This window comes from Rosa chinensis, chromosome 4 (assembly GCF_002994745.2).
Source record: "Rosa chinensis cultivar Old Blush chromosome 4, RchiOBHm-V2, whole genome shotgun sequence".
NCBI classification, from domain to species: Eukaryota; Viridiplantae; Streptophyta; class Magnoliopsida; order Rosales; family Rosaceae; genus Rosa; species Rosa chinensis.
Window position 1 is genome coordinate 40,174,825 of NC_037091.1, and position 12,669 is coordinate 40,187,493.

General features: G+C 36.8%; 1 protein-coding gene across 1 annotated transcript; it reads right to left on the reverse strand.

Moving 5' to 3' along the window:
- Positions 1 to 516: 516 nt before the first annotated feature.
- Positions 517 to 1,050, reverse strand: LOC112199296. Its single transcript, XM_024340332.1, has one exon. The coding sequence runs from the start codon at positions 1,048 to 1,050 to the stop codon at positions 517 to 519; it is 534 nt and encodes a 177-aa protein (XP_024196100.1).
- Positions 1,051 to 12,669: the final 11,619 nt, after the last annotated feature.

Consider the following 12,669-nt stretch of genomic DNA (forward strand, 5'->3'; position numbering starts at 1 on the left):
CTCCAATGTATCTCCTGATGGTAACTTTAAGAAATAAGTCCCCAAGGCCTTGGCATCAACTTTTGTGCCATTTCCTACACGTAGGGAAATTTCTCCAGCTTTAAGCTTCCTTGCACCCACTAGGTCCTGCAACGAAGTGCAACATGGTGAGATGCACCTGAATCAAATATCCAGGTGGAAGCATTATTAATTGTAAATATTGATTCAATCATATTGATCATACCTACTTGTTGAAGACTGGTTCTTCAAGGATGCAAGATAAGCCTTGCAATTCCTCTTCCAATGCCTATCCTTGTTGCAAAAGAAACAACCACCTTTTGGTTCCTTTTGTTCCTCCTTCTTCTTCTTTTGGATAGCTCCTTTAGGCTTTGCCACTTGTTTCTTCTTCCCTTTGCCCTTGCCTTTGGAGTTGGTGGAAGAAGAAGCGACAATGGCCACACTCCCATTCTCTTTCTTGATCTGCTTCTCAGCTGGTACCAGCATATTGAGAAGATCAGGAAGAGTATGATCCATTTGCTACATATTGTAGTTCATTATGAACTGAGAAAATGAATCATCTAGGGAGGAAAGAAGAAGATCTTGAGCTAGCCCCGCATCAAGTGCAAAACCTAGGTCTTGAATTTGCTCAATGAGTCCTATCATTTTGAGACCATGTTGATGCACAGAAGCACCCCTCACATGCTTTGTCTTAATAAGCTCATTGACAGCTGTGAATCGCACATTTCTATTTCTCTCACCAAACAATTCAGTGAGATGGACTAATATAGAAATGGCGTTATCCATATTCTCATGTTGCTTCTGAAATTGTGAGTTTATGGATGCAAGTATAACACATTTAGCTTGAGTGTCATTATCCTTATGATTTTGATAAGCAACACGTTGCTCATCGGTTGCATTTTCAGCCAATGGAGTGTGAGGAGGTGCATTTTGTAAGACATAAGCGATCTTATCGAATGTCAATACAATTTTCAAATTGCGGAGCCACTGATTGAAGTGTGGGCCCTCAAGACTATTCTTGTTAAGAATTTTGGTGATAGGATGTGTTGACATATTGCAGTCTACATAACATAAAATAAAAGAAGTGAGATTGATCTTAAACCAAGTGACTCGGGTCTTAAGAATCAAATGGTACCCGCTCACTGTTTTGACAAATTCCAAATCTCTCATGGAATTCGAGAGTTTTAAACTAAAACTCTTAGTGAGTATGGAATACTCATTTCCATTAAGCCAACCGCATCATAATAGAACTATAAGTTAACTTAATTTTCAGGAGAGGATACTCTTATCCAATCACATCAAATGTGAATATCCATAACTTTGGCCTCTAAAGTAAGTAAGTCTCGCCATAATAGGATATTAACAACTTACTCTAGTTAAGCAATACCCATCATCTCACGTAAGTATAGGGAACAAAAGTTAAATCTCATCATAATAGAATATTGACCAAGATTTGCCCCCTACCTCACAACATCAAATGTCAAATAACCTCTCTTCAAAGCTCTTAGCAAGAAATACCTCCGTTCGGAATGATATTCACATACAAGAATATCTAATAGGAGATTACGATGATGGAAGGCCACAAAGAAGTATTCATAATACTTCTTCGCTTTTCAACTTAATATCACTTTGAGGGAATTTTAAGGTCTCATCTTTTATAATCTCATTAATAACAATCACATTGCATTTGCTATGATCCTAATGCAATCACATGTTCATTATACTTGATCTATAATAAAATACTCCCACTAATTGTTTTCGGGAAAAACAATTTGATTTATTCAAAAACCTTTTCAAATGAAATCATGGGAAGTATAAAATCATTCGATCAAGTGCACTGAATATGCAATTACAATAGGTCATATAGGATGATTATGGACTTGAAGTTTGATTCAACAGGAGCCAACATGTTGGATCAAGGTCATGTTTGGGTGGTTGATTTTAATTACGCGTAACAATTACGGAAATTAAACACCTAAGCTAAGCTATTACACTTTGCACTTGAACTCCTTTCAAGGCTAGATGACTTCAAACTTCTTTTTTGGATCATCCTTACATGCCTCCATCTTCGATTACAAGAATGGATAAGGGGCATAAAAGCTCCCACTTAAATTTAATCAAACTTGAATAAATTAAGCTAGCTACTTAGTTACACAACCAAATGAATTAATCAAATTAATTACATAACCCAAGCGAATTAACTACTTTAATTATATAACCACACTCATTCAAAATGAATAGTCGGCCAATCTCATGCTCAATTATATTTGGCATATATAGTCCATAATCATCATTTAATTAACCAAACTAATTAGGTTAATTAAACAAGCATATATAATTAACTTATTCAAAATAAAATAACCACTAAATTACTTTAATTTAATGCAAGTAAATTAGTTGAGTGATTTAGGGTTCCAATCATCAAGCTATTTGACTTATGGGACTTATTAAGTCATCAAAGTTAGTCATCACCAACCTTGAGTGATTTAGGGGATGATGTCTTACATCTTACATCATCAACTTTTGGTGAGTGATTTGACATGACTTCTATCACATTCACCAACTTTTGGTGATTGCACATGCATAGAAGTAATCACCTTTCAATATTAAAGATGACTAACTCTACCAATTATTTGGTTAGAGAATCATGGTAATGATTTTTATGTCATCACTAACTATTAGGTAAATATCAATTCATGAATTTATGGATCAAAAAGTGAAAGCAAACAACATAAAATCAACTAGTTCATAACTAGTTTCGGCAAGTACCAAAACTGGAAATAATATCTCAGCTTTGTGTTCTTCCTTTGAACACTTGTTTACTTCATCTTTGAAGCCAAAAATCATGCATACCGTAAAGCATATTTAACCAACATGTTTCTAAGATTAACACTTTAATTAAGAAACATATAGAACCCCTTAATACATATCTCATATGCATCAAAGTTTCATAAAACTTAAACCACTTCCTACATGTAATTTCCAGAAACTTTTTCAAGCTATCATAAAATCTATCTTACATCACATGCTTCATAACTTTTATGATAAGATAAATTTTATGATCTAAATTACATATTACTCTAGGCATGAGAAAATCACATCAACCAACATACTTAGCCATGTTTATAACATATCAAAATTAAGCAAATGGCTCTGATACCAATTGAAGGAAGGGATGGATTTCAAAACTTTTTAATTATTGCGGAATTAGTTTAACCATTAAACTACTAACTAAACATAAAACCCATTCCTTTAACCCATGATCTTGGCTTATTGTGATATGTATATAAACAAAGCATTCTTAGTATGGAAGAACAAAGAGGGAGTTTATGTTCTCCTCAACCTTGTAGCGTGATCTCAATCCGATCCAAGTGAACCACCAAAGTTCCTCTCCTTGATCTCTCCTTGTGTGTGTCTCCTCCACCTTGAAGCACCTTGGATTGAGAACTCCTTCTCGTGCTTATAGTCTCCTCTTTGATGTTACAACTAGAGCCACAAAAGGATGTGACCTCTATGGATCTTCACCAAGTGAATCAAGAGATGAAGAAGATGAAAGAAAGGAAGAAGATATGCAAGTGTTCTTCCTTCCTTGTGATAACACCAACTTGTGCTTGGACAAAGGGAGAACTCTCTCTTTTCAACTAAAAGAAGATTGTGTGAAGACACACTCAAGCTTACTTGCTTTCTTGTTTTTTTTACCCTTTGCCCATCCTTTCATCTTATATAATAGGAAATAACTCCAACTACTAAAAGTGAAATATTGACTTTCACAAAGCCAATATGTTGGCTGGTCTTTACATGCTATTGGGCACTAAAAATGTGTCTTGGGCTTTCATTCAAGTCTCACTTAGTGAACCCCAAGTCCACACCAAAATCCGACAATCGTTTAGGCTTAATAGATTCGGTTTTACCTGAAAGACCTAATTATGTCTAAATAATAAATCTAATTAATTATTTGGTCATAACCAACTCTTGTTTAATCTTCTTCATATAAAATCTCAAGAATCCACTTATATGGTGTGCGATCTCTTAGGTTCTAATTAACAAGGCAGTGAAGTTTATAGAACCATTCTATTTCAATTACGAATCAAAACTCCTTTTTGATTCTCCCTTGTTATTAGGATCATAAATGATTATTAATCATCGGGGACTTCACAAGTCATGAGTGACGTCTTGCTAAATATCATGACTACCCTAGTTAATATAGAATAACCTATTCAATTGGAATTATAAAACAATACGGTCCTTCTCTAACACGATGTTCTAAATTACATCATTGAGGTATGGAATTGATATGTCAACCCCCAAATGTGATTTCCATTCTTATGTGATTCGTAGAATGTAGTAGAAACTCCTTTTTAATCTCATTCAATGATTTGGCCAAACACTCTTGAATCACATCTTTGAACATACACCTTATTTTCTTAAGGCTAGAGATTCCTTATTGTACATTCACATGTCTCTATGACCAAATTGATTACACCAATGAATGCATCAATCATATCCATTAAGGGACATAATATTATTGCATCATCAAGAGTTAATCCACTCACTCATAAGACAACCATGGTGTCTCAGGTTAAAGGACTAATTTGTACTATTGCAATTTAGAGTTCAAGTTTGACATGTAAGTAAAACTCCATACAAGAACTTTAACGATCGCGTTCAGTGTACTCTTTAAGATAAGAGCAGCCACATACTTGTATTAGTGTCTCTACACGAATGATAAGATACTATCATCCTCCATATTGAGCATACATAGTATGTGCTAGTCTTTCCGGATTATCAATGTCCAAATGATAATCATTTGACTAGGAACATTTTATGATAAGAGTGTAAAAGAGTAAAGGTCTCACACATCTAACTCTTTAGATTACTTTCTCTTTAACTCATATTCCATGGACCTTGTTCAATCAAATATCAAATATAAGGAATGAACAATAAACTTTGCCCTTTTGATTAGTAATAATTACAATAATCATTACATCAAAATGATTGTTTTAGGACACAACTCCTTTAGGTTGTAGACTTCAAATTTGGCTGGGATCAATAGATCGCCGATTTTGTTTAAGTCTTTATTTTTCCAAGAGATTTAATACGACAATTGCCATATATTTTGTACTAAATGTCATTTGTTTAGTTTCTCTTCAACTAGGCTCATCCAAAATGAGTATGATGTCTAGGAAGGTTTTGAGATAAGTGATATTTAAGCGAGCTTTGCTCCACGGACATCTCTCTACTCACCTGGTCATATTAATTTTGGAGTTACCAAAAGAAGCCAAATGACTATCATTGTTTTGCATTAGCTAGTATTTGGATTAGATTCTCTTAATGGTTAAACAAACAATGATGTGCTCCATTGACTTATGAATAAAATTTCAAGTTCTTTCTATTATGACTCCATTTTAATTCTGATCATATTACTTTGTGACTACGATGGTTGGGCCATCAGGACTCGTTCAAGGACATGGAATGGCCCAAAACCTCTTGCCAAATGGCACCTTGATTATTGTTATAGAAACTCTCTACACTCATATAGAGAATGGAAAAGAGTTCCTTTTCAATATCTCTAATGATTGATTAAAGGCGCATCTTAGATAAACTTATGTGTCGCTCTAGTGGACTTTATGTCACCACTATTCGTGCTAATAAATACAGTAGAGTTATGGGAGAAGATCTCTTAGATTTAGACACATATTAGCTTTGTCACGACATGATAGATCATCCTAGTCATTATATGATGATCCGTCTACTAAAGACTTCACACGAACATTCATTCTTTCGAGCAAAATGAAGCAAGAATCAAAGGTTGATTCCTGGACTAAATGCGACCACTACCACTGCCTATGGCACCGCTGTGTCCACTGCCAGCTTAGGGCTGGCGTAGTCAATATATCCATGACACCATGGATGGCGTCCATCATGGTGATGGCTCCCCAGGTGATGATGCAATCACCAATTTTGCTTCTAATAGCGCTTTAGACGCTCAAACCCAACCAAAATCCTCATTGGTTGCTTCTAAGGCCCCTCGCTCATTTTACAAAGCCTGTTCCTAATGGAAATTAATACTGAGACCGTCCTACACAAAGGATATGAAAATACTCATTTTGTTCTTACATAGAATCCAAGGGGATTATGTGGACTGATTCAACCAACTTGCAGACGTTTAAATATCTCATGATGTTGGTTGACATGCAAACACGCCGGTCACATGTTGTGCCATTGTCCACTTGTCATGCTACTTATACTACACTCCTAGCACATATCATGTGACAAATGGTTCATGATACGCCCAAAATAGACGCTCAATTTAACCCTGCAATGATGTAGTCGTCAGTAGTAAAGGATAAGCAAGGATCGTTCGATGCCAGAGATTGAGGGTAACAATTAATCACACAAAAGAAAACAAAACAAAACAAAACTAACACTAAAGAAAACGTCACACACAAAAAGAAAAGAGAAAAAGAAGGAGGGACCGAGAGGAGGATTGCAGAGGCGTTGCAATCCTGAAACACACTAAACTGGGGGTTTTTGGGTTTCCACGAAAATAAACAGAAAATAAAGTAAAGAAAAACGATTTTAGAGTTTGAAAAACAATATGGAGAAGACGTTAGAGACTCGGAAATCCACCACCAATTATTTTCGAACAATGTTAAGTTAACCTAGTTTCAATTACTAAGGTGTGAACAGAAACCAACCAAGAAACAAGTCGGAGCAGATCATGTCCCTTATTAATGTTTCCCTAATTACTTAGTCTACGTGAACGCACAATAGCTAAGCCTATCAAACATGCAATCAAGGTATAGAACGCTATCCTATCAACAACACATATAGTGTCAACACATTTGAAGCATTAAGATCTCATGGAAACGATTGATTATAGGGTTGCAGTCTAGTGTGGAACGCCTACCTAGCATGCTCTTCTAGTTGTTTAAAACATCAACTTTTGTTCAAAGCCTTGCATACTTGTGGATTAGAAAACAAGACGATTAGGTGAATTATTTTCTAAACCTAGCTCCAATTACATGCATAAATCCTATGTTGGCCACCATAAAACAAACACATGTAAAAGTTTTCAATCAATCAGAGATAAACAACCAATCCACACCACAGATCAAGAAACTAAATTTAAACAAACATATGTTCTACATAATTGGGGCTTCAAACCTCGCCCCTAATAAAAGTTAACTAGCCGCACATCATCTTAAATTCAATAATTAAAGACATAAGTATTAGATTACAAGATGATAAAAACCGTAAAGAGCAGAGTATGAGAGCCACGAATTCACTTTTAGGCAGCCTTAGATGCAGGCAATCCTTCAAGATGGGGCACGGCAGGAGCTTGATGGAAGTGGATGGTGAATTGCACGGTTTTCCTTCTTGAAGACTTGGGAATTTCTGAGACTTTGTGTGCTAGGGTTTGGGGCAGAAGATGGCGCTGTAGGGTCGTTCTTTTCAACGTTTTGCAGAAGCCCTATGTGTATGTGGAGCACCCTCAAGTTTCCTTTTTCAATTCTGCTTGAAAACCTCCTCTAGTTGCTTGAGGATTACTCTGATTGGTGCACAATTAAATGATTTCCAAGCCATAATAATCTTCTAAAAATCTTGAGGAATCCTTGTAGGACTCTCCTTCATATTTGCAGCAGCAATAACCTTCCAAAAATGCACCCAAAATTCGTCCACAAAAGATTTCTTCCAAACAGTCCTGTTTTGACTAGGATTCGATTTCTGACTCTGAAGCTTCCTTCTTGGACAAGAAACGACTTCGTCTTGACAAGTTTCTGGATGGTTCTCGACTCCCACGTGCTCTATGACATCATATCATCTAGAATGATCAATAACCTTCTGGAAAAACTCCAAGAAAATCGCCGGAAAAGATCTCTCAAAAAGCTTCGTGAAAAGCTGACAGTTTCTGCCTTATCGGGAAGCTAATTCGACTTTGATTTCCTACTGCCTCGTTGACAATTCTGACCAGTTCTTTGGCTCTTGTTGAAGTATAACATCATATATTCAAGGATCGCTGGTCCTTTCTGCAAAGATACATCTGGAAGGGTGTAAGAATTGCTCCTCAAAACCGTTTCCAGAAAGCTGATTCTGAAACTGCAGTTTTCTGCTTTGCAGCAACTGTTTTGCACAACGATTTCCGTGGACTTCCCTTGTAATTTCTGGCCAAATGGTTGATCAAACTTGGTCCTCTGCATCAGTACTTCATGTTTCATGGCTTCTTTCCTCCCTTTCAGCTCTTATTTCTCTTGAGCTACTTCACGAACTACCTAAAAGAAAAACAAAGTTAAAACAGACTTTTTAAAGGAAATAGCTAAGAAAAGTGTAGAGGATTGCACATTATATTCGTCACATTTATGCTTCTATCAGTTCACTCCCCGGATCATCCCATTCAGTCAATCAAACTTGACAATGCTAGAGAGTTTACATTGAAGACTTTCGATGATTATTGCATTGGGACTGATATTGGACATCATATTCCCATCTACACACTCAAATGGTCTCACGGAAATGACTACAATGGTAGCCTAGACATTGGTAATGCAAACCAATCTCCTTGTATCCGTTTGGGGTTATGCAATATCGTATGCAACTATGCTAATTCATTTACTAATCATCGCCACTCAATCTATCTCTGAGTTACAGCCAGTGACTGGGTACCTATACCAGCATATTTGAGTATGCTATTTAAGTGCCAATTGCACCATCATAGCCTACCATGATGGGTCCTCCCAGACAAATGGGCCAATATGTTGGATTTGCGACTTTAACAATTATCCGCCACTTAATATCCTTGTTAGGCGATCTCTTTATCGCTAGCTTTGCGGATCCTCACTTTAATGAGACAGTCTTCTCGTCGTTACAAGGAGATAAGAACATGGATATTCAGCAGGAAGGACAAAAATTGTCATGGTCTGTCCCCACTTTGTATCTTGATCCCCGCTAAGGTGACGAGATCACACATATCTGCTACAAACACGCCTGCAAGGATGTATGTCCCTACTAAAGGATGTAATGTCACCCTACACGGAGGGCATCAACGCCATAGAGAGTGGCACTCTAGAGTCACAGGCCATGGCCTCAACTAGAATGCTTGGAAGGATCGTGGGTTCGAAGGATACTTTGGCACAACCCAATCCTTTGATCATCGACACTCAAAATCCGTCTCATGAGAATGTTCTAGATTATGGTTATCTTTGAGGGACGCCTCAACGTCATAACCTATTCCTGAGAATATAGAGCTCTTTGAAAATTATACTAGTGTACTTGAGACGTGTGATAAAAACTCCATTATGATTAATGCTGTATTTGCGCATTTCATATCGCATGAGTTTGTTAAGTCCGATGATATCGAACCACTCTCCGTTGATAATGAATGCCAACATAGAGAAATTTGGCCCAAATGGAAAGATACGATCCAGGTTAAGTTGGATTCTCTAATGAAGAGGAAGGTTTTTCGAGCCAATAATGCTGACACCTCCTAACATAAAACCTATTGTCTAATAGGTCTTTGTTAGAAAGTGTGATGAGAAAGAGAGACGGTAATTAGGGTCTAGAATCGACTATGAGGAGACATATTCTCCCGTAATTGATGTCCTTGCACTCCACTGCCTTGTCAGTTTGGTAGTTTCTGAATCACTGAACATGCAGCTTATGAATGTAGTCACTATGTATCTTTATGGGGATCTAGATACGAAATATACATGCAGGTTCATGGTGAACTTCATTCACCCAAGTCAAGTGGCTCTAGACCACGGAGTGCATTTGCAAAGAGGTTGAAACACTCACTAAAATGACTACTTAATTGGGAAGGGATATGCCCGCGCGTTTACATGACAAGTTCCAAATTCTATCACTGTTCATGTTGGTGACATAATCTTCATCGGAAGCCCTTAAAGAGTTAAGGGAATCTGCTGAACACTTGAAATCCAAGTTTGAGATGACGGATCTTGGAAGAACACAATTATGTGTCGATTTGAAACTTGAGCATCGTGTTGATGGATGCTTAGGTATTTTGACAAGGTCAAGCCTTCAAGAATACCTATGATCGTCCGTAGTCTTGATCCTAAAAAGGATCCTCTTCGTCTGAAGAATGATAACGAAGAAAAAGATGTGCGAGAGGTAAATGTGCCGTACTTGAGTATAATAGGCACATTATTATACTTCGCTCAATGCATAAGACCCGACATCTCATTTGCAGTGAACTTGTTAGCTAGGTATAGCTCTGTGCCAATGCGGCGCCATTGGACTGGTTATATGGACTCGTTCTATCCCTATAGAGAGATGATAGATTCAGACCCATCACACACGGAACGCCGCCAATATTGACCTGCATCCTTTATCCCCATGTCGAAATGACATTAGTATTTTGGAAGGTTTTACTGATGTTAGGTATCTATCTAACCCACACAAAGGTCATTCCAAAACTGGTTATGTGTTCACCATCGGTAAGACCACTATATCTTGGAGGTCTATAAAACATACCCTAATCGCTATATCTTTAAACCATACAGAGGTTATTACTCTTCACAAAGCGGTTTGTGAATGTATATGGATTGAATCCATGATTACGTATGTTCGAAGCAATTGTGGTTTGAAGTCTACCATAGATGAGTCTACAAGCATTTATGCGGATAATGCTGCTTGCTTTGAGAAAATGAAGCAAGACTACATTAAAGGTGACAACACTAAGCATAATCAGCAACAACAGATTCTCTCCTCAACATCAAATTGAACTAAGTTCGATATGAGGACAATGTGGCAGACTTGCTCACTAAGTCATTGCCTAAATTCCACTTTTGAGAGACATGTTGGTAGTATCGTTTGCCAAAGTTATCTGAACTCCCATGACCGTAGTCATCATGGGAAGATGCAGATATCAGGGGGAGATGTCTACATGTATGGTCTCAAAATGTGAAGGGTGTGTTGTACTCTTTTTCTCCTTCAACCTAGATTATTTTTGTCTCACTGGGTTTTTGCTACTCAGCATGGTTTTTGATGAGGTAACAAGAGGAGCACCACGTTTGGGCTACATAAGAGGGATGTTTAAGGACACCTAGTTTGTGTCTGGCCCAAACTCTATTATTTGTCTGAGTTGTAATAGGGTTAGTTGACTTACAGATATCTTCATAGATATCCTAATCATTGTACGATTATGTTTTCTTGTAAGACCTATTTTTTTGCTTGTAATCCTCTATATAAAGTGGCCCCTATTATCAATAAAAGTACAACTCAATTCTCTTCCAATTTTTGTTTTCCTAAAACATATATATGTATATATGTATGTGTCTGTGTGTGTGTGTATTTTTATATAGCCCTTATAGTGAGGGATCCTTTTTTTTGCCATTCTAATGGATCACGTATTAGACCCACTTTTCAATTACATTTCCATATCTCAACTTTTCAGTTTTTAGGTCTATATGAGTAGATCATCTCGGCTAATTTTTAGCCGAACTGATAATCATTAAGGCATTCATAACTACGATTTACAATTATAAATAGCAACGGTTCTGGTTGGAGAGATTCAGTTCATCCATTGAGTTATTCTCGTTCGATACTTAATAGGAGCATAAAATGCGACATTTATAATATTAAAACCCTATATTTCGCTAAGTTATTTTCTTTAACTTAATCGATTTAACTTATTAGGTGTTTTATAGGTACATTGTGTTCGTAATGATACTTTAAGAGCTAAATGGAGTCTCAAAGTTCAGAAATGACTAAGGAAATAATGGAGAAGCATGGAAATGCACAAATAAATCAACCTTAGTACATTTTCCTACTCCGGCTAAGAGAAAGTGAGCTAGAGAAGAAAGGAGGCATAGCTGCCTGACCATACGAACTCCGAATGAGTTGAACCTTTTCAGTTTCATTTTAGACATCCGAAGGATCATTTCTTAAGAATAATGCCAGAGCTAGTTTTGAGTGGAAAGTCTTCAAACAGTCAATCCAATTTTCTTAAAGACGAAAATTAGAAAACCTGACCTGTACGTATTTCAGAAGCATTTACGGCCAAACCACCGTGAGTTTAAATCTGAAATTTTACCAGGATGATCTACATTCATGGAGAAACATTTGTTATGTAGCAGAAAATCTACCATCATCATCACCTGAAAACATTTCATGTTTTAGGGTGTAATCATCATGTTTTCTCCATCATTACTTACCCTAATTTACTCCATCTTTTCATCATCATGTTTTCTCCATCATTACTTACCTAATTTACATATCTTTTCCATAACTTTTTCCTTTGTTTTAGGGATCCATTTCCACTATCCATATTTTCTATAATACTTGGTTTCTCTCTTTTTCTTCCATTCATCATTTTACTCTTCTTTCTCTTCCCTATATACACACCTTCTCCTCTCACTCTCAAAGACATTCCTTCATTCATTTAATTTTTTTTTTGTCTCACCATCTCCTGTCCATTCTTTAGTTCTTAGTTTCATTTCTTTTCCATTCTCTAGATCTTAGTTCTGCATCTTCAAGCAAAGAGAAGAAGAAGAGGAAGTCATGATCAATCCTAGCCGTCATCGTTCCACCTTGTGTCATGATACTGAAGCCTTGCTTTCAAGATTCAAGATCAACGTCTCAAGCTCTTCATCATCCACTCCCTTCACGGTGTAATTCAATCTTTTTCCTTGTAACTTCTTTTGGTTTTCTTTGTTT